Genomic DNA, 23945 nt, shown 5'->3' on the forward strand with positions numbered 1-23945 from the left:
TGTGGTGCCACTTCTTACTCACCTTATACATTCAAGCTATTTCAAATTTGACTACCAAGAAAACAGAAATGTTAATGACTTATCACTGATCAAACGAGTGCTGTTTGCCTATCTGAACCCTCAAGAATATTCTCTTCAGCCACTTACTTCACAAGCTGATATGAAGAAGAGGGTTTATCCCAGCAGCCTATTATGATTTCAAAGAGTAAAATAATCAGTTGGCTTCATTTTGAACCAGCAGATTTTTGGGGAAGGAGTCATCTGCACACCAAAGAGCCTTGGAAGTCATTTGGTTTGTTCCCAGAGCTCAGACACTAGAACTGCTTTGAAACAACTGGGAGCTGGAAAAACATCCAGAATATTTAACATGCAAACGAGCGTAAAAAGAATCCTGTTTTGTTTTTATAATTCTTGCATTCAGTACAGCTAGAATAAGCAGCTTTCTCAGAAGATACTTTTGTCACTTGAATTGCTAAAAGCAGTTAGAGGCATCACTTTTTCTACAATTTACACTTTTTTCTCACAGCTATACTCATAATTACCCCAATACTGAAACAATCAATACTCAAGGAGGTAAATAGGAAAACTTTCTGAATAAGAATACTACAAATAATCTAGAAGATTTGAGTGTGGGAGTTCACACTTGGTGCTGCTTTTTTTTTTTTTTTAAAGTCAGAAATTAAATCTTTGTGCACTGCAACAGTGATATACATTCTCTTCTCAGTATCCTGATAATGCAAACACTTCAAATACTCTCACCGTGAGCAACATACAGTTTCATTACAAGAATCACCACTTCATTACGTACCAAAATTGCAATCCGAGTAAGAAAAATGCATTCTTTGTGCAACATAGGTAGAAAAACAAAAATAGAAGTGGGATTTTCCCGTTGTAATAATGAATCAGCAACAGATACATAACCACGTGATTCTACTCTGTCTCATTCAGTCTATTTACCATGGTGCAGATGTTCTTATTAAAACAATCAGTGGCCAACAAAATATTAGCAATACCCTTGTACAGAATTTTTCAGATACAACAGTGTTGGCCATAAAAAATGCTATGGTACAGCAAATTCACTAATAATTTCTGCTCTTATATTACTCATTTTACTGTATCTATGCAAGCTGCACATATGTGAAATAATTTCAAATACATGGTGCATGTGATTAAATACTTCAATCCTTAAAAGGACTTTTTTTTTAAGTTAGTCTGTTAAGTCATTATCTCTGCTGCCTAACGTAGTACCATACATCCCAAAATACACTGCTCAAGCTTCCTCTCATCTCAGCTTCTACACGGTCTCAGATGGAAGATCCTGGAATCAAAGGGCCACATGTGTGCGTGTGCATGTACACAGCACAAGCATGCATATGCCAATGGGTGCAAACAAACAAGCACTTGCTCTGTTCACATATTTAACTCAATAGATGCAAGCCAGATCCAGCCCAGAAGATGCACGGACACGTTAGTCAGGGTTTGGCAGCACACCAAACTTTCGTAAGAGAGGTTTTCAGCAGAAGTGATCAGCTTACAATCAATAGGAAATCTATGCAGCAAGCCTCCCTTCTGAACCTTGCTGCTATACGGGGATCAAATCCTCCTAAGTTCTTTAAAAATCCCTATGCATTTTGGAAGTGTTTTGTTAACTTAATGTCATCTCAAGTATCTCTTCCCTCTTTTCCTGAGGATAACAATACCCTTTTTAAAGAAGGTAATAAAGAATTCAGCAGTTGCTTACTGTATTTTATGTTCAGGACAGCCCTAGCTCCCGCATACAAAGCAGAACCATGACCAACTGCTCTAAGTTTCTATCACATCCTAACATTTCCCGCTTTCGGAGCTCAATTGTACGATTTAGTACATATGAACTGCAGGCATTAAGTAATCTTAAGCTGCCCTTTTGGTTACCCATTTAAGATTCAAAAACACCAAAAGCATTTCCACTCCGAATTTCTTCCCCCTTCTCCACCTGCAATTTTCTTTTGAAGGCTGTTCTTTCAAAAGGGGGAAAAAGGAAAAAGCAACAGATGTAGCCCGTTCTCTCCATCTTCAGATGGTACGCAGGCTGGGTGACGCAGGAAAAATAATCAACAAGTACTGTTACAGGGTAACTTCTGTAGGTGCTTGTGAAGAGAAACAGTGCAGCTCACCACATGAAAAAGCTTTTTCCTTCACTATAAAGGTCTAGAGCTCTCCTCCTAGAACAGGCTGCTCTCGTCACATGGCGAGTTTACCCAGCTGCAGCACACTGGCTGCAACCACAGACATCTACAGGCTTCCAAAAAGATGTTTTTTAGCATTCGGCATCATGGTGAACAGCACCTCCCGACTCAGTAAGTAGCAATCTGCAAGCATCTTCCAAGCCACCCTCCTGCAATCCCCTTCTCCACGCAGCTCATCAGGCAATTTTAATGCCACAGAAGATGTCCAGCAGGAACCAGAGGGAAAAAAATAACTTAATTACCTATGCAAATTAGATTCACACTATTTTTCTCAAGGAAAAGAAAAATCAACTTTCCACGGGATATTCTGTTGAAGGCAGCTAGCAGTTCAACATAAAACCCCCAAACACTCAACATGAAAGTTCTGACTGCATGCTTTTTATGTGGGTAGTTTTTCATCATGTACTTCCAAGAGAAGATGTACCACCACAGATTTTGTGCTCATTTGCTCATAGCCACCCTCCTTAAACACATCATCAGAAGTTGAAGACAGCTTCATGTTCTGTCCTGTATTCCTTTTCTCCTTTGGAGATGGACAATGATTATGTCAGCTTTGCCACCTTCCAACTCAGGTCTTTAGCCATCAGCTACCTCTACGAAATCTACAATGCCAAATTTCAGGTCTTTCTCTGGACCCACTTCAAATTTTATTACTACTCTGCTGTTTCTCTAGGTGGTATTTGGTGACCGTGACAACTTCCTTCACATTCTGACTTCACTCTTAGCAATGACATTCTCACCAAGAAATCACATTTCTACATCTCACCAGCCATTTCCTTTACTTGAAGTAATCATCCAAAAAATCCCCCATGATAGATGCCTCTGCACTGCTGCTACCTCTAAAACGATTGCCTCAGTTCGGAGATAACTGACCCACAATCCTTATCTGGAGGGTCTCTCTCCTAACACTTAACTCCATCCGTCCGCGTTATTCTGAACCCCATTCAGTGTCACCAGTCACTCATCCTCCTGGCACGTCATCTTCAAGATGACTCTCCTTTCAATTAGTCACATCCAAGAAGTGTCAAAAGTCACAGACTGTCATTACATACATCATGTCTACCGTGCAATGTCCTATTATCATGCCCATTAAAATAAACCAGCCTTCTCAGTCTGTTTCCACCTCGTGTCTAAGAGTAAAAAATTTCTATTTCCTTTACTACTCCACTCATATCCATTGACAAAACTCTTAAATATGTTTATTACTCTGACAATGCATTTTTCTTAGCATTCCTCCATCTATTTCTCACCTCTGAGACCTTTCGTGACCAAAGTACCCAAAATTCATCATGTTATTGATAACGATTTTGATTTCACAAGCAAGCCAGCCCCTATCATCCACTAAGATAAGAGCATTGTGTCTCTTATAGGCTGCCCCTTCATACAGGAAGGGCACCCTAAATATGTCTAACATCCAACTTTACTTATCTAAGTCCCCTTGATAATTTCTTCTCAGTAATCCCAGAGTTCAACACAGTCCAATAACTGAAGGACTACGTGAACTGAGCTGTCACTGTAATCAAAATTGCCTTATTCTAAAGTTTTATTCTAAAACTAACTTCTTCCTACTCCTCTGTTTACATGCTGATGCCTCCTACCATAGATAAGGTAGTATATGACAAGGTAGATAAGGTGTGTATCTATGTGTGCATATATATATATACACACATATATTATTAATATATTAATTTATATTACATATTAATATATAATTATATATTACTATATAATTATATTATTTTATATATAATATATATTATGTGTATACATATATACACACACACACACATATATAATAAGGTAGATGATCACAAGACCTGTTTTCTGTTCCACACTTGTGCTACAGGTATCCTGCTCTGATACAGAGATCCTGAGCCAAGTACAGCAGCAGTGATACCTGGCCATGCAGCATGGTTCCTTACTGGAGAGAATACAAGGAGCAGGTAGGAAGGTAGAGTTATGTTCGTCCTGCCAGTCATTGCTCTTACACACATGCTATGATGAAGTGTCCAAACATAACAAACACATGTATTATCAGTACATGATAAAGGAAGTTAGTTGACAATTTTGTTGTTCAAAATATTGAAGGCATGAGAGGCAAAGACCAGACAGCAATTGCCTGAACAGGAATTCTGCAAAATTTGAAAATGTTGTGTGAGGCAAGTTGCACTTTTTTCAATGCACGATCTATGCTACACTTCTTATGACAAGGGAAATGTTCTTGAACACATGTATATTATTTGTGAAACGCAAGTATAGCTTTCAACATTTTTTTCGTCTCCTTTTTTTCTCATTTCACTTCATCATTGCTGTCTTTATTCCAAAGACTACATAAAAGTAACATGTTTGCATATAGTAAGATCATTTCCTCCTTCCCTTGCACTGCCAAATACGCAATTCACTGAACTACAGAAACACGGAGCTCGATTACGTGTAAAACATTGATCACAAATGTCTACTGAATTCTAGGGAGGGACCTTCACAGCCTTCTTTCAGGACCTGTGCTTAAATATTCTGGGAAAGTTTTCCCTTATTGTTACATCTCTCACGAAAAATAAATTGCTTCTCTTTAGATAACAATTGATCCATATCCTGCTTATCACAAGCTTTTATACTTTTAAAGCCAACTATTCCCTAGGTATTTTGTTTCTGGGAAGCAAAGAAACTGTTTTAACTGTTCTCCTCATCGATCACTTAAAAATCCACTTCCTCTACTCCCATTGTTCTTTAAACATTTATCCTCATCCTCCTGAAAACTCAGACCACAGTATTTGGGCTGAGATCTCCACAGCGCCAAGGAGAAGAGAATGGTCATTTCCCATGTCCGTTTTGCTTCTCCATCCCAGAAGGTCTCACTGGAGTTCCAAGCACACAAATTACTGGCAGCATGTTTTCACTTATAGTTACAGTTTAACCTCTACATGACTAAACCATACCTACCTTGTATTATGACCTTACACAGAAAATACGAATTCTAAAAATACAGTATGGAAATTGGTGGTAAAGCAACTGAGAATCATGCTCATGTGTAGCTCCCCCCCCCCCCTTTTCATACACGTTTTAAAAATATTCCACTTGAAAACAAAAAGCATTTAATGAACAAGCTGTAAAATGCACTCACAATTTTCTATATAGAAGTAGTGGAATTACTGAGGTTATTAGAAAATAAACGTTTCCTTGATGTTTTGGGCTCATTGTAATCTTAAGAGATAATCTAAATAATTTTAAAGCCTAAGTTAAAGCAAATTCCTATTAAAAACATACAATTATATTATAACTGCTACAGATCACACAAGTCAATGCAATCAAAAAGCTGGAGACTCAATGACTTGTAACAGTAACAAAGGAATGTAAGTTACTCTTACTCTCCAAATACAAAAATAATCTTGCAGATCTCCCGAATGAATAGATTTCACATGCAAAAATCAATTTCTAGTTGGAAGGTAACAATGGAGCATTAATCATAAATTACTGTGAAAATCAATTTTAAAAAAAGAACAAGAAAATAATACAGGCTTAGTATCACATGAATCTCTGAATTTTCATTAAGTACGGGAGGAACAGTTTAGTACTAGACTGAAGCAACCTTTTTTCATCTCTGCCCAGTTTTGACTGTCTCTCTTTCCCCCTTATTCCTCCCAAACTCAAACAGCAACTCCATATTCAGTTTCTAACAGCATCAAGTGCCACCTTCTCTGAAGGTCTCTTCATCAATCTAAAGGAGACAATTGGACTGGGCTTCCAGACAAACAGCAGCAGGAGCTGCAGGCTGGTGGTGAGCCCCAGTCCTTGATCTAGTAATAGTGGCTAATGACAGTCCTCTCACAAGACCTGCAACCAGTCTGGCAAGAGACATCGTCCAGCTCCAAAGAAAACCATCTTCCATTTCCATAGGCTGAAGGGAAGGTTGGTTCTGGCCCATACGTTGTCTTGTTGTCTAGATCCAAACTGAAGTAACAGAGTTTGTTTATTGCCTGTGGTAAATTTCACCTGTTCTTTAACTTCCAAACAAACTGCACATTAACACAAATTTTTTAAGTATGCTTATGACAAAGTCTTCCATTCACAGCTAGATATATCCTATAAAATAAGAATTTGGCAATACACAGACCCTCAGCAACTGATTTTCTGATTTCCCTTTTTTAATTCCTCTCCTACATATTGCAAGAGCTCACTAATCCCATGAAGCAGACAGAACTGCCAGCTTTCAATTACATGAAGTGATGGGGTTGGGATAACTCAGACAACACTAAAATGCTAAAGATAAGACAATGAGAGCATAATGGGGAGAAGTTCTGTTAATAAAATTGATTCCAACAAACAAAAAAAGAACAGATCCAAACAGGCTACTGTCAGCTCTCTGCGTTCATAGAGAATTTCATCAACAGAAAATTAAGGACTAATTAATACATCAGCCCTCAAGCAAGAGAAGGCCTCGTGGTTTTGAGGTGACCCTACTTTTCCATTACACAGAGGGGACATGCGCTCTCACGTACACTGCAGCAGCCAGATTTCCTCTTCACTTCCCAGATTCCTGGTTTGTCCCCAGAACCCATGATTTCTGAGCATCTCCTCCCCACAGTTGCAGTGGTGTGCTAGTGCGTTATCCATCAGAAAGCAATCACCTGCCTGCCCCTCTCCTGTACGTAACAGATGCCTGGCAGACTGAATACTGATTCATATGGCAATCACTTTTAGAAATGTGCTGTGGGTGGTCTCAGTTATATTAAGGATGTCATAAAAACATGCTGTAACTGTCAAAATAAGTGCCCTTCACTGAGTTTGCTGTTAGAGTGGTAATCCATAGATGGAGCTTTCATGACAAAGTTTTAGTTCAAAACTGCATTAAGGAGAAAGAGAAGAACCCCTCTTCAGAAAGCAACAATGTTTTTCAGTCATTTTTGGCCATTGAGCTGGAGTAGAAGGAGAGATAAAAGCCCTACCTCAACCTTTTTCCTCCTACCTCAACCCACAACCCCCCTTTCCCTTCCCCCCCCCCAAAAAAAAAAAAAAAAGGGATTAAATTACAGCCCCCTGTTCAGTCAGGCAAGCCTCTTGTGACCCCCTGTGTGACTGTGCACACGGCTACAGCTGTTCATGCAACCCACTAATAAGCAAATAAATAAGGCTAGCTTCAGAAGAAGCAATGGCAATGAGTTGTTTGTAGGTATTTAACACCATCATGTTTCCTACAAGCTGCTTTCACACGATGTCTATTTTGGTAGGATCTGAGCTGGTTAGTGGAGAGCTACAAGTTATTTTTTGCTTGTTTCAACCAGTGAGGAGAGGACATTTTTTCCAAGTTGCAAAGCAGATGGAGAAATGGCAGTATTAGAAACCGGACGTTTTGCACCCATTTCTGCTTGCACAGCCATGTGCTTTATACCACACAGGATTCCTTTGATGATTATCTTCTGTTTTGCATGATTTCTCTTTGATTTTCCCTATATTCTCAAGACCTAACATCATGCAAAACTGAAGAGCATCATTCCATTTCTACGGCACACTTAATTTGTAATGAATTCTTAGTATCTCCCTCTGTTCTGCTTACATTTTTTCAAAGTAACAAGGAAGTTTCACAGTCAATGCATATGAGTTTTAAAACATATGCTAGCTAAAAATAGTCATTTGATCTTTGGAACAGTCTTTGCATGTAGATAGCCCAATTTTAGAAAAAAAAAAAAAAAAAAAGACAACAGAACTTACCCTCATCTGTAGGGTTGAACCCACAGATATCACAGATGCATCGGACCCACTTATTCATCTCCTCCTCGCTGTCTGCCACCAAATAGAAAACTCTGTCTATAGTGTTGATATCAAAAATATAACTGTTTTCAAACTCTTTTTTGTTGAACGTTAATCCAGCATCCACTTGCTGACATAAATTTAAGTCAATAATTCGGATAGGCTTCTTGGCATGGTCATTTTTGTAGTATTCCAATACATCTGGATCTCCTGTTAAACGGCCACTGCGAAGCACAAACCATCTCCTCTTCCATGCCTGAAAATTAGTGAGAAAAAGGGAAAAAATTAGAAGTAGGAATACTTTATAATTGTTACATTTTGCATATGGTTTCAGCCTGAGTAATAATAAGAAGTTATAATTCAACAGCTGAATTTAACACAATCCATTTACTTGTTATTACAGCAATGGACTAGAGGATCAGTGAGTTTGTATTTCAAGGTTTATTTCTTCTGTATTCAAGCTTTGTTTTTAAAAAAGAGAACATATAATTAAGTCACTACTTAAAAAAGGAGAAAGGATGAATTTAGTAAAGAGAAAAAGGTGGGGATGAGGCCAGGAGAAAGGGAAAAAGCACCAAAAAAAAAACTTCTGAAGGAAGCAGAAGCAAAATATGTCTAAGTTCTCCATTGTGTATCCCCCCCCCGAGTATTGGCCACTTCAGACTGACAGATTCTAACTTTTTTTTTTTTTTTTTTTAGAAACTGATAATCAATGATAGCAACCTGATAGTTCAAGAGCACACTGTTCACACCACACACTCCTCTTGATGTTAAGCCATCTCTGCCCTCAGAACCTCTTAACATTTCACAGTAGTAGTTGTTACAGAGAACAACCTACATTATTATTTCAGAAAAAGTTAGAGGTGTAGGGGGAAAAATGACCGAATTGTCTAGGTTTTTGTCTAGTTTTACCACATGAAAAGTCCCTGCATAAGGTACATCCACAGCAAAAACATTACAATTACTGCACTTGTTATACAAACCTCCCTGCTGCTACATATAGAAGCTGGCCAGGGATAAGACCAAAACTAAACTGCTTCATCGTCCAACTAATCCTAAGCTGCCTTTCATTGCTGGGGTCCTCCATCACTTACCATAAAACATGCTTCACATAAAACACTCCAAAGATGCTAACTCAAACCAAGAGAGCAATGTTTGCTAACATCTGTCTTGATGTTACCAACAGCATTCTTGTTTCCCCACTTCACTGCATTTTGTTTTTTTGGTTCCTCAGCCCTACCAACAGCACAGCATCCTACACTGTAAGCTCCCTTACATGCACATTAGGAAAAACGGCATGGTAGAAGAAACCCGATATAATGCTACAGCCCGCTGGAAGAGGTGCATTGCGTTCTCACAATTTTGACTACAGCCTGGATGAGCCATGGAGATGCCATGATGGAGAGCCATCACATGATGGTTTTTTTTGTGTGTGTGTTTTTTTCCCACCGCTTTTCAGCAAAGTTGGAGACCAAGGCACGTGAACACAGTAGACAAACCACTGTATGGGGCACAGTACAAGTCTTTAGGGCAAGAAGTTGCTCATTTAAAAACTTTCTTAGGATATTCAAGTAAAGTTACAAGCAAGTCCAAACAAAAAACAACAAAACAAACCCAAAAAAATAGGTAGGTGAGTATCAGCTAACCCTGCCTGCACACGAGCCATGGCAGAACAAAAGGCTAAAGGAAAGAAAGAAAGGGAACCAACAGGGATTGTTCCAGAGGAAGTTGAGACGTGATATCCTTTACACACTGCGATGTAACTTTGCAGTCAAGAGTTTCTGACAACACATTAGGAAAGAAGACTCAGACCTATTTTCTCAGGAAGTAAGAGAGGTTTTATTTAGTTTTTATGAAGCTATAATCTTTGAACAAACCAATGGAGGAAGATATGGGGAACATTCAGAACTGTACCACCATCTCCCAGCTCCAAACCACTGCCATCAGCTCTGCCCTGGAGACTCACCAACTGCTCATTGTCAAGTGCATGCACTTTTTGGGGTATCAAGCTCCTGAAGCTGAGAAGATAACACAGAAAATGGAAGATCTTTTCTCCGGCTACAAAACTACAAAAAATATTTGATTTTAAGACAACTTTTACACTTGGTAAAGTAAGTGCATTCATTGTAGCTGTGAACACAGCATCTGCCTTGTAATGTGGAATGAATCAAGTCAAGGCCTCAAGCACTGATGTACACAGCACCACCAAGTTCAACTGGGGAAGAAGGACGATGGAGCAAACCAAACACCTTAATTTCCAGAAGGAGCATCTTGTAGTAGCACAGCTGCTAAGCATTGTGTAACTGACCCAAAACACTAGTAGAATTTCTTTTGGTTTCCTGTTTCCAAGCCAAGTGACAACTTCGATTCTGGGATAACAGGAAACAGCAGTATCAGAGGCATTCTCTTCAGACAAAGCTGACCACAGATAACTTCTGTATGAACTGCAGAACTCGTACTTCACAAACTGGACTTATCTCGAACCTCAGCCTTCAATCAGTCAGAGAACTTGGTTGATGCTCAAATGAGGAGGAAAGATTAAAGAAAGAAAGCTACAAGATGCATTTGTCTCACGATTCACAGAACAGAAATTAACTCTGTACCCATCAAGCATGCCTCTCATGAAAGCTCAGTTCCAATACCGTGGTAACAAGTGAAAGATTCATATTATCAATCCCACCAGTCTTTGTTGAGAACTAATGAGTAAACAGCACTCTTAAATTCAGAAAATCAACCAGCTAAACAGAATTTGTTTTGAGCCCTTCGGGCTACAAAACAGCAACTATTAAGTACTTAAAACATCGAATTTAGCCCAGCAGCACCTGCTACTATTTTTGAAGAGTTTTCACATAGTGCATATGTGAATGTTTATTTCAGTCTGATAATGAGTCACGCTCACTGGAACTGGCACAGATTATATTCAAAAACAAAAGCAATTCCATAAACTACACACTAATAAGGCAGATACAGAGGTTCTCTGGATTACAGTACAAAGCACAATTTAGCAGCAGAATAAAGCTTAAAGCTAGACAAGAGAACTGACATCAGCACCCTTGCTAATCATAGTACAAAAGCGCCTCTATATTTTGTCAAAGTGCAAAATGAGCCCACATAAATCACTCTTTGTTATTTGAAAATATCTGGGATTCTTAAAGCTTGATCTATTTTTAACATTTCAGTATTTGTCGTTGTAATGAAAGCTGTATACTGCCTCACTGAAGTACAAAATCCTGGGCTATCTATGTAATGAAGGAGCTTCTTCAGTAATTGCTTTCCAAAAAGAGCTCTCTAAAAGACAGCAGGCACATGTGCGAAGATGTATTTATGTATACTTAATTTTTTAATCCTTTTCGACATTGTCTGAAAATTTTGCATAGAGCTCTCTCTTTTAATCACCAAAGAAAGAAAAAAGCAACTGGTTTAAGCCACAGGAATATTCTAAGTACTAATTATCTGTCATGTCACTTACAACTACCAACCATACATTATCTACTCAAATATTTTTCCAGGCTTAAACAATATTGGTATTGGAACAATGTTCAAATCCCGTAACCTACTGAGTATATTTTTACCTTCTCAGGCTTAATCTAGTTGATTTCTAGCACAGAAAACCCGTGTTTAATAAGGGAAAATGCGTTTATTTGAAGTGATAAATAGACATATGAAAATGTTATTAATAAATTAAATTCTAAAGTATGTACTTACACTACTAGCTACAAAACTGCATGCATTTCAACCCCTAATTCTGAAGTAAAACTGGTGCTTTTGAAAGGGTAACAAGGCAAATGTCACGCGACTCAAGCTCACCAGAAGCCCGTGTAGGCTTCTAACATAATTTACTGCAAAACAAGGTTTGTTGCTTTTGTTTCCGACTAAGAAAGGACTTGTGTGCCTCTCAGCTTGTTTTCTCCGAGAGCCACAAAGCCTATCAGCTGGTCTAACATAGGACTCCACCACTCTTGCCAAACATTGTCCTGTTTATATCATGAGACCATCATAACTATAGAAACAGGCTTGTTTGCTTGGTTTTGAAGTAGGCTAAAATGTGACAAGCTGCTCACCCACAGAGCATCAAATGATCAGAGTAATACTGGAATCCAGGATTTTTCAAGCAGCATTTTGAGTAGATTATAAAACCGAAATAAATTCTTATTAATTTCTCCCACTCAGTCACTCACATGTAAAATTTTGACTTAGAAAAGAGTCAATCAGCTAAAATACGAGTAGAAAGCATTACTTATCACAGTGGTGGTTTTGTTTTTATTTTTTCTCGTTGATTTTGAAAGCTTGTAGCTAAGACTGTATGCAATATCATCTCCTTACATGAGGTATATCTGCTGAAGATGTCAACCACACTTTAGCTATACTTCCCTTAAATTTTTATGGATTTATTTATTTATCTTCTTGTCATATGTATTTGAGATGTACCTCGTTCAGCTGCTGGCACTAGTTCAAAGATGTAGGAAATACGGGATGTGTGTCTAAGTGGAGAGGGAAAGGAAGGAGGAAGGGGTCCGGAAAGAATAGATAATTTGCCTTTTTATTTTAAAAAGGACTTAATGTTCCATTTAGATCCCCTCAAGCTGCTGCTCAAGAGGCCAAAATAGTTGCATGAAGTGTTTAAAAGCTTAGAGCTGCTAAATAAATCAAAAACAACTTGTTCTGGCCAATCTTTTTTTTACAGTTCTCACGTGGTCAAATAACTGCTTACTGACAAACTGTCGATTGTCCTTGTCTGGTTTGCTAAGTATTATGACCCATAACCCTCGCATCATTTAAAGTTGCTTTTCCCTTACTAGCACAAATAACATCTGCTTTTCTCTCAGGTAGAACCCAGTGAAAAAAAAATCTCCAGAATTGTTGAGCACTGCCCAGCTCCAAGACCTTCCTTCTCATCTCTCCAGTAGGCACATGCTCAACTTTTCATCTTAGTATTCTGCAAAGTACTTGCAAAGGGCAGTATTTGCCATTTTTCTTTTCCAGAGAAGTAAACTAAGCCTTGGAAGTAAGACACAACGCACCCAGGGGCACAGGGAAGGATCCAAAAGATCACTTCATATTTTACAAACATGTGACAAAACATCGCCTTGCTCCAAAAGAACTTCTCAAGTAAGGACAAAAGATGCGGAACGTGAACTAGAGAGAAGTCAAGGAAGGGGGAAGGCAGCCCACGTCACTTCAGAACCCTCTTTTGAACTTTTGGTTTAGTCCTGAACCTACTGCTGAGGTCGCTTGACTCATCTGCCACATTAAGGTTTTATTTTCTTCATGCTTGTGCTCCGTTTCATCCATCTCTCTCCCTTTTTTCCAGTGCTGCAGTTAAACAAGGAACATAGCTGCATGTCTTGGACAAACAGGAAGAAGGATGGCAACCAGAAGCTGAATAGTTCTTCCCCTCTTCACCTCCCCATTTCTAGTTCCCAGGTGTTCCTTCCATTCATCGCAGGAACCAAACACCTCCGATGCTGCCTCGCTGACTCACATGTTGGACCTCAGCTCTGCATCCCTTCAGAAGCCCAAATGACAAACCGCAGCGTTCCTTCGCACTAGGCTTCTTTTTAGGTCCTGTTTGTTTTGGGCACAGGGCAGTGACAGCTGTCACCAGCGAGCTTCGTTACCACAATGCACGTACCTGGGAGGACGGCCGGGAAGCAGCTAAACTAGGTCACCTTAAATAATGTTACTTCAAGCACAGTACTTCACTGTTTCCACTTGCAGAAATCCTAAATGGTGAAATTAGAAGTTTGGCTGAGTTTTTCCCTGAGAAATTAGCACTTGTATATTTCTACATGGAAATAGATTAAGGGATGTTTTTCAGAAAGCGTTTCTAGGAAGCCTTTAATAAATGGCCCTACTATAAGCACCACAACTCAAGAACACAGAATTATTAGTTACTTTTTGAAGTCGTTGCCGTAACGCCAACTGGGAGCAGCCACGCTCTTCCTGAAAAAGAGATGCCTTTAAAAAAAAAAAAAATACAACATACCGCATAAACTCAGCACAAAATAAAGCTTGTTAGTATCTTAACTCTAAGAGCAGAAACTTCACTTCCAAGATTTCATAACAGTCCCCGTGTTCCACTTTTAGCAGCATTAAGCACTAAGGAGTGTAAACAGATTGCTGCAAAACAAACAAACGTGATATGAGGAAAACACTGGATATATTATTACTTTCTTTAAATACTTAAGACTTGTTTTCCAGGAAGCACCATCTTTTCTCACTGAGCAAAATAAGGAAAAAACAGTCTCAGTGGAAGTTTCCACTCTCCTGGCCATCATCCTGATCATCTGTTCCGAATACACACAAGGCCAAAATTTCCTGTTTTCAAACTATTGTCACCATTTTCTAGTCTTGTGCTGTCGATTCTAACTTTAGCTTGTTAAACAAACAAAAGAAAACACTGCAAATACAGCAGAACAATACTTGCACACAGATTTGCTGTGAGCACTGTTTCATAAGTGATGGTTCAGCATGTGAACTAACTAGTCTCCCAGCATTACGCAGCTAATTAAAGCATCAAAAACAGGACAAAATACAACTCAGACGATAATTTTAGCACTGCAAGTGCTGTTTTGTCAATCTAGAACTAATTGAATGTTTTCATAATCCTTCACCATTTTTTATTTTTTTTATTTTTTTTATTCAAGTCTTGTGCCTATTCCCAGCGTAATTATACAGCCAAATCTGTATCATCTTCTCCGTATCACACTGATCCTTATCAGGACTGGTAGCATCAGCCACTTCAACACTTTTCTGCGCTATGTCAGAAATTTTGTAATGTCAAGCACTAGTTTCTCTGCAACACTCCTGCACAGCAGAGAACTATCGCTGCACCTTCACCAAAGGCAAACTGACTCACGGAGGTAATGCAATGAAACACACCTCCAGTGGAGACGTGATGGCCCAGTTCCTGGCTCCAAGCTAGGACCAGTGACCAGACCATCCTTCCAGCTTCCTACATCATCTCACCCACCCCTTAACACCTATATTCCGCTGTTTCTTATCTCTTACAAGCTTACCTTTTTGCTTTGTTCTGCTTCACTCCACTCACCCTGGGTGGCTAACACACACCTTCACAGCAGTCTTGCCAACAACACGCTCCCTATGACAAAAATGAGCTTCGCCATCTCCTCTCACTGTTTTGTCAGCAATGGAAACGTAACACCATATCAGCTGCTAGGAGGAAAGTTAACCCTATCCTAGCTGAAACCAGGACAAACACTTTTCATGGCATACAGAGAAGTTTGTTGCAGGTCCCTTACCCACATATCTGCGTAGCACCTTTGGCTTGCTGCCCTTTTTCACAGAACATCTCCCACATTTCATCTTTTCCTCTCTCATCATCCTGGGACCCTTCCTCTCATCTTTCCCATACGTATATAGTCATGTTTTTGTGTATTTATCAGAGAAAGGTGATATAGTTCTTGGGGTTTTTGCCCTTTTTTTAAAAAAAAAAAAAAAAAAAAAAAAAAAAAAAAGTTAACTTGAGTCTTTTCATCAGTTCTTAATTAGAAGTCCCTTCCCCCTCCTAATCTTAATCTAAGGAAGCAAAACATTCAGGGTAGGTTCTGCCCTTTTTTTTTTTTTTAAATTACTATTATTAAATGACTGTACACTTCTTATTACAAGAATTACTACGGCGCTGACAAGACTCCCTGCACACAACAACCCAGGCAAGAAGCAAGCCACACTGTGTTTGACTCCAGCTTCACTGTCCTGAGTTCAGGAGTACACATCGTGACAAGTCACACGAGAACAATGCGTAGAAAACCAGAAAAAATATCAGTACTTATAAAGGCACAATTATCTACAGCTGAAATGTCAAGCCTACACTCCATGGATATCTCCAGCTGCTTTCCCACCAGTGGCAGGGGATGAAATATTCCACCATTTATTTCTGTCTACTCATTTTTCATTCCCTAGCTGGGTAGTCATTTCGAAGTGGTGCTTGTAACAGGGTGTGAAAAATTGCTCGTCTTCCAGCTCACAAACACAGTGCTGCACTTTTTTTTTTTTTTTTTTAAATATTTTGTACAGATTCAGTCTTCTTTTTTTCCCCCTTACTTGCCTGTGCAGATATCTATCTTCATAACCTGAGAAAGCCTTAAATACAAGGAAAAGCAAGACATTAGAACTGTGTAAAAACTCCTTCACTATCTTGGATCCTTTAAAGGACACTGAAGTTGCAGTGAGCAAACATACAACACATGCTTCTCTGTTTCATGTTTGGATCACTCAAGTGTGCTGATGCTGCGTACAAGACAGACAATGCTACAGATGAGCACACAGGCCAGGCATTCTGCATGTCAAAATATTCCTTGGCTTAAATGCTGGGTTTTGTACTCCCCATAAAAGAAAGGGGATTTGGGCTACAGAAGCTGCATTTTCTCCAAATTCAACAAGGGATGACGAATTAAGGTGGAGTTGAGGACAGTGCAAAGTTAACGCATAATTTCTACACACTGCCTCCCCATCTAGCTAGCGTGGCTTAAGCTACTAGTTGCTTGCCTACTGGAAGAAGCTGTTGGACATCTATTAACACTCATGGCGAAGTCTCCAAAGGAAATTCCAGACTATTTAAATAATCTTTACAAATAAAATTTAGGACATGTTGACACTCCATCCTTCTCCATTCCTTGTGAGACCAAGGCTGTATGCTCTGTGTGCTAGCTGACATTTTTGCAAGTCAAGCATCTGCAGACTAAAGCTGGAGCCTCTTCTGTACATGAGTCAGCCACTATTACGGCAATGAGAGGGCTCATACTTTCTTGGGCCACTTTGGGCATGCTGAAGGGAAAGCTATTGTTCTGCCAAGGTATTACAGCGAAGATCAACATGCTATATTTTAAATACTGTAAGGCATTGCAAGGAATTACTTGTTGCAGGGAAGGGGAAGAAATAGAAAGGGCATGCTCAGTGTTGTTTACATTATTTTAGGAGCAAAATTATCAACCTTCCCACTACAAATCATCAGGTCTGTAATGTGCATGAATCAAGTGGGCAGACACGGCAAAAGAGCTGCTAGAAAATCCAAACATAAAACAAAAGTCAGCATTGTGTTCGATACATACATCCACCCTTAATCGCTGAGAAACACCACGAAACTGCTCAGAGCATTTTCACAGCTGACCTGAAGAACTCCAGAGAAAGAAATCATTTCTAAATAAACCAGCACAGTCAAAATTACCAATGCATTATAACATAATTTGCTTATATTACGCTGAGATTCTATTATAATACAAATACTGTTTTTCCTAGACTGCGAACAATATACTTTTTAAGGTTCAAATAAGTCACTGGTAGTTACAAAAGGGTTAAGATGAAAAATCAGCTACATTGCATACCTAACTATATACCAGCATACTTGAAAATTAAGAAGCTTCAGTATAACAAGGCTGAGTAGCTTACAAAAAGCTACTTGCTCTCATCAACTCCTGTAAAAATGGTTTTTGTTTCTTAGCTTCTAACAGTCCCATCACACAACTTATTATTAGATCAACAGTTTTGTAGAATTTAACCACCACGACCAACTAATTTATCTCTTCTCTTCCCACCCCTGAGCAGCCTTGTGAATCCAGATTTGTTCTGAAACCAAATCCTCGGAATGGCTTGGCCACAATTGCTTACCACAAGAGCCGAGGCGCCCTGCCGGAGGAACCTGAGCGCCGGCACGCCAAGCCCCAGCCAGGCAGCATCTGCTCCCAACAGCTCGCTGCAAGCCTGCGTGTTGACAAAACTGAAGGACTCGCACTACTGTTTTAACAGCCAAGAAATAACATATGGTTCTTGAATAATGATACAAATATTAAGATAAGCTAAGTGTTTTAGAGGACTGCATTAACACACCTACGTATGCCCACATATGCCTGTAATGCACTGAAGCAATACATCACAGAACTCCTACTTGCACTTTGTGGCATTAAACTTCCTTTTTTTTTTTTTTGATGAGTTAGCAATACAAGTGAACAAACGGGTGGAGGTTTCGACTAGTGCTTCAGAAAGTTTTATCAAGTCCACTTCTGAAACAAAACAAAAGCTAAAAAGCTAAACCACTTCTTAAAAAAAAAAAAAAAAACATATTTCAAGCAGAAAGATACCGTTCTGTAAGGAAGCCCCTGTTTACTTAAGCCAAATCATTTTCCGTACACATGAATTAAAAAGCAGAAAAATAAACAACAGGAGCAGTTTTTTCTAGTTTACCTCTTTAAGTCTTCAGAAAACTTAGACAACGTCCTGGCCATTTCTGTAGTTGTGTCTACCCCAAAATAAGCAAGGCTTTCTTTTTCCTGTCGGCTTTCCATCTCGCTATACACCACCCTATCCTCATAACCTTTGACCAAGAGGAAGTAGACACAATGGCCTGAAAATAACAGCAATTGTAAGATTTCGAATGATTTAATACATGAGGGGTGGGTTTAAGACTTGAAAAACCTTCCCTTGCTTTGGTTTTCGAAACGTTGCTTAAAAAGCATGCTAGCTTCATAGGCTCACGATGTTTGTTCCAGATGCAAGGCTGAACTAAGTTAGAACTGTGCAACATTATTCAGTGTACAGAGGTACAAATTCTTGCATATATTGAGGTTCTGCATTGAAGTCAGTCATTACACTGTTTCATAAAACCGACTCAATTTTATGATAGTGGGAGCAGTAAAAGGCAATAGAAGTTTCTTGCAGCATTGTATCTTGTTTTCCAAATCATTATTACATCCTCGTGTGAAATGTAACCAGTAGTCCATTTACACACTGCAGTTAAAAGAATTAAAAGAGTCCTATGATCAAAAGTCACTGAACAGTCTGCTAATGAGAAGGACTTTCCTAGTTTGATGTAGTCAAAGAGCACTTCACGTTACAGAGGGAAAGGTCTTTATCCTTCCCTCATGTAAAAGCCCATGCAATGACACCACAGACATTTTCATTACCAATATAAAAGTCATGTGCTTTACATTTTACTAACGTCTTGGCATGAACACTCCAGAGTTATAGATTCCGAAGTCCAGACAGGCAATTAAAGCATTTCTTTTCATTAGTTCTAATGATTTTGTCTTGCATTCCAAGTCCCGGTTGATTGCTGTCTTGCAAACCCACAATCACGTCCTGTCTTTGTCATCCCTCCCCAAAGGCTTCAGGTTCCTCCTTTGCGGTTACACCGCAACACAAGCAGGTCACCAAGATAGGAGCAGAACGAGCCGACTCCGAAAGGGACTCACCCCTCTCAAAGGGAGCCCTACTGCGTCTCCTGAAGAGGGGAACAAGGGGGAAAAATAATCAGTGCCATTTTTATATGGCCTCCTTGTGGGGAGCTTAGGGCTACTAGATCAAAGGTTCTTCCTCAGTCACCGAAGCTGATAACATCCCTCTGCCTTGGAAGTGCTAAGAAATTTCAGGCTAGGGGTAGTACTGGGGAATAATTACAAGCATGCCAAAACACAAGGTCCTAATAACATCCCAACACAATTCCGAGCATGCTTGCTACCCTGCGGACACACTCGATCATGCATTCACTGAACCTCTACCGTACATCAGGCACTGACTGCATGGTTTTAGAAGCGTTTCAGTCACAGAAATGCACTCGAAATACTCTTTCGTTAGCAGGGGAAGCTCGGGCACTGCCTTTCTACAGTATAAGACTGGATCTAGCCCATCAGCGCGGTATTTCATTAAGGCCTGCAAGCACTCTCACTAACCACAGAGGAGCTCCTGATGATATATTCCAGCACAATGCCCACAACCGCTTCCAAATGCGAGATGGCTGGACTGCACACCAGCAAGCTTTTCAGCTCAGCAGCAGAAGCCACACCGCGTAATCATAGCTCAAAGCACAAATGCTTCAACAAGGAAAGTAAATGTGAGGTTCTCTGCGAGTTCATAGTTTAGGAGTCCCTTGAAACCACTCTGCCTGTTAATAGGATCCTCCTTTCCCTTCCCCCATGTTAAGACAGACCCTGATGCCATCACACCAAGGAATAACAGAGAAAGGATATCCTGCCTAGATTTTCCACTATACAGATCAAATCATCAATCCAGAGAGGTCTCTGCTTACACATGGGATAAAAAGAAGATGCTTCCAACTGATAAACCCTGAGAGGAAGCAAGGTTGGCTCCATGACTATTTTTAAGTAGTTAGCATTCACACAATGGCCTAAAATTAATGGCCAACCTCCAGGGCCCACAGATACTTCACTTCAAGAAATATTAAGGAGGTAAGCGTACTTGAGAGAACAGAAGTGAACTACAAGATACAAGAAAATCACACTTCTTCCCAGACTCACCTTGAATCAAGCCTGCATGCTTAGTTTAAGTAAGTGGAAAGATAGGAAGCGTTATGTTGTTTTCTCTAGAAATGCAGCATTTCCTTTGAAAACTGCTGTGAGAAATCCGACTGCACAGCTCTGGTCATTTTGACTAGTACTCTTTCACTGTAAGCATCATATGACAGAAAGTAAGTAAATGCAGAATAATATCTTTATGTAGCTGCATCATGAAAGAAGGAGCTTGTTTCTCAGCCCGAATTTCAGAGGCCAGCCACCACAGCTGTGCTGCAGCAGGGCTCTCTGCTACATGGGCCAAGCTCCCAGCTGAACAGCTCCCGACGTGGCACCACCCAACAAAGGGCATTGAGTTTACCAAACAGGCAGCAGCTCACAGCTCGATCAGTTAAAACCATCCGACATCTAAGACTTGATCTAAACATGATACAAAAAATGGCACTTTGTGCATATGATTAGTACATGAATGCAAACATCTCCAGTATCATCTAAGGATATAAAATTCAAATGGCATTGTTTTCAACATTAAATGCACAGAAAACACAATCCTTATGCCAAATATTTCCTAGGATAAACAACAAGATAAGGCAAAATGCACTTTAGTATCAACTTTCTCATCTAAACAATGCCCCAAACCCAGACATGCTTAATATCATCATTCATCTTTCCCTTTAAGTTCTAAGAAGGATTTGGTGTTTTTTGTTGTTGTTGCATATATTAAGAAGATGTCTAGCCTTCTGGGTATTTTTTGTTGTTGTTCGTTTTAAGCACAGCATCCTTCTGATGAATAACTGCTAAGCGAATAAGAATTGCACAGAATTTCTGATCTCACCACAAACTTCATTCCCCTCCTCCTCTGTGCACTAGATAAAGCGAACAATTAGCCTGCTGTTTGCTCAGTACAGTGAGACTGTTCATGTCTTCATTTGTATCAGATCACATCACAAAGCGCAGAAAAACATTAAAAATAGATAAAATGAAATAACTAATCATTAAACCACCAACACTGCTATGAGAAATTAAATGTCAGGGGTTTATTTTTTGTATTTCTTCTTAAATTTTGAGTAGATTCAAGTGTTACAGCCCCTTTACTTCAGCTGGTTTGTAAAGCACTTCACATTTTTAAGCTTTGCTCTTTGACGTGAAAAGCAAGCACTGCATTATCCAACTGCTTTTTACACCTTTTTGTTAGAGTTTCACTTACTATAATGATTGTTTAATTTTTAACTTACAGGCAGCAAAGGAACTCTAAAACTGGATGCCCTGTTACTTACTGAATCGGCTCTCTATACATCTAAAGGATATCTGCTTTGTTTACACTCTGGGAGCTCTTATTACTGCCAGCACAGGAACAATGTAACTGTGGAAAGGGGAAAACATGTTTTTCTAAATTTTTTTTTTTTTTTTTTGTCTTCTAACAGAATTATAAGGTACACATGCAGCAGGCTGAAAATATTTTTAATTGCTGGTAGATGGAAAAAACAAACTACCTCAGCAGGTACTTTGTTTGAACTCCTAACTTAACCCTTTTCATTCTGGAACTGTGAGTACTAGGGTTTGCCAGATCCCTATGAAACTCTTTTCTTCCCCCCAGTATCTGTATTATGATGACTTGGAAAAGGTTTATTCTTTTTTTTTTTTCCCCCCCCAACATGACCATTACTTAATCCTTCAGATAGGAAGTGTTCTGGAGCAGCAGAGCAGTGTGAGTTCAGAAAGAAGATTTAAAATCTTGTACGAATCTTCCAGCTCTTCAGAAAATATCACATCATTTGTAACCGAAGTCATTCATTGAAGTTCAGCTTTTTAAAAAAATAATTTTATCTTTATATATAAAGATACACCACCATAACAGCACATCAAACTTGAAGCAAGTGAAGGAAGCTTCTCATTTTCCCCTCACTTACAGGGGCACCCAAAGGCTCTTCCCCCCAGGAACCACCAGTGCCACGTATGTTAGGGTGTGTGACAAGACACATTTAAGCATGTGATTAATGCTGGTTATGCTTATTTATTGCTCACAAAGCAACTCACTGATTTAAGGCTGAACAGATTTAAGGCATGTACTGAAGTCTCCAAGTGAACGGCTCCCATACTTGTACAATCATCCACCCTCCCTCCCAGACCTAAAGGCCAGCAAAAGTGCTGAAAAAAATGTAAGCAGCTCCTCTAAGCAATACTCAGCTGCCCTTCACATTTGGTCAGGTTAGTTCTGCCTCTGTCACAAGCATCTTTCTTCTACAGAGCTGTAGAGCTGAAGCTGCTTATTCACTACGTGAATCGTGACAGAAGAACTGGAAGACCAACAACGCCAAGCCATAATTTTAGAAGCTGCTGATGCAGAATGATTGTATCTTCACTGTCACCAACTGCAAAGATCAGACACCTACAAACGTCATATCATTGTACTGCTGCAGTCAGTCCCCTATTAAACAGGTGCCACTTCACCCAAGCTAGTGCATCATTAGAGAGCACTCGTTTTTCTTGGTAAGTAGGGAGGGCAAAGACTGAATAACATGGAAACAAATATACTCACTTTTAAAAACATGCTCACTTGCTAAGGTGGCAGGAATACCCGTTCTTACTCTCAACTTCAAAATTTGTCATAAAAAGTGAGACTTCAGCAGATGAGGCGTCTGCTCAGATTTTGCTAGATTAAAACTAAATTATTACAGAGCGAAGATCAGAAGGCTGAGGATGAGATGGTGAAGTACAAATGTTTAAAACCTCAATATCACTTCATTTTGGTTCAAAACAAATTTTAGTTCAAAACAAGTGTGCTGCTTTTTGCTGCTTTTTTTTTTTCTTTTTTTCCCATTGACTTCTAAAATGTGAGGCCCCATGGCATATTAAGAGTCTAAGCACTGCCAGGACTCCTAACAGCAGTTGCTAATAAACACTGTCCAAATTGCCTAAATCCAGAGAAAAATTATTTTGGCAAAGTCGCTGAATCAAAGCAACAGTAAAAAGCATTTATCCCGAATTCTTGGCACCTTAAGTAAAATACGCCAATCAATCAGTGAGTTGCTTTGTGAGCAATAAATAAGCATAACCAGCATTAATCACATGCTTTCCACCCCCTCACAACTCGGCTCAAATGCTGTAATAAAAATAACTTAGGCAAACTATTTAATAGCCTATTATACTACAAACACCCTCTCCAAAGTGTTGGGGATAGCTGATTTTCCGCAGTAATATGTGCTTGAACTGGCCATACAAATTAAACACCTTCTGCCCAAGCAAGCTGATGACAGCGTGTGATAGTGCTCGAAGGAAAAGCTACGGCTGAGCTTCTCTGAGCCTTTACAAGAGGTATCACATCGCACTCCCAGAACTGACACGTTGCCCGCAGAACAGCAACTAAGTTCCAGTGATTTTTATCAGGTAGCACAAATGAGCTGACACAGTACATACACAAAGGACTGCTTTCTCATTGATTCACAACATTTAGACTGTTATTTCCAGCCCAGGTTAAACAAATTGGTGTTATGATACTATTGTTAGGCTAGATGTATAAACATGCTCATGCACTTCTGGAAGCAGGCCAGCTAGCTCAACAAATATACTACAAAAGAAAGAGTTCAGAGGTAGAACATTAGCTTCTTCTTGGGCTCACACACCATGTTGTTATGGAGAGGGAACAGCGGGTGGGAAGGAAGAAAACAGAACACAACAGCAGAGCAAAATATTTTGTGATCACTATTTTAAG

The 23945-nt window shown here is 39.5% G+C and overlaps 1 protein-coding gene across 6 annotated transcripts in view; it reads right to left on the reverse strand.

Moving 5' to 3' along the window:
• The window catches only part of GAB1 (GRB2 associated binding protein 1), a 97114-nt gene that overhangs the window by 33808 nt on the left and 39361 nt on the right, over nucleotides 1–23945 (reverse strand). For all 6 annotated transcript variants that reach the window (XM_082758506.1, XM_082758509.1, XM_082758505.1 and 3 more), the window contains exon 2: nucleotides 7932–8226. In XM_082758506.1, the coding sequence (XP_082614632.1) occupies nucleotides 7932–8226 (295 nt within the window). The remainder of the gene's footprint in view (nucleotides 1–7931; nucleotides 8227–23945) is intronic.

The sequence above is a fragment of the Aythya marila genome (genome assembly GCF_965140915.1).
Source record: "Aythya marila genome assembly, chromosome: 4".
Lineage (NCBI taxonomy): Eukaryota > Metazoa > Chordata > Aves > Anseriformes > Anatidae > Aythya > Aythya marila.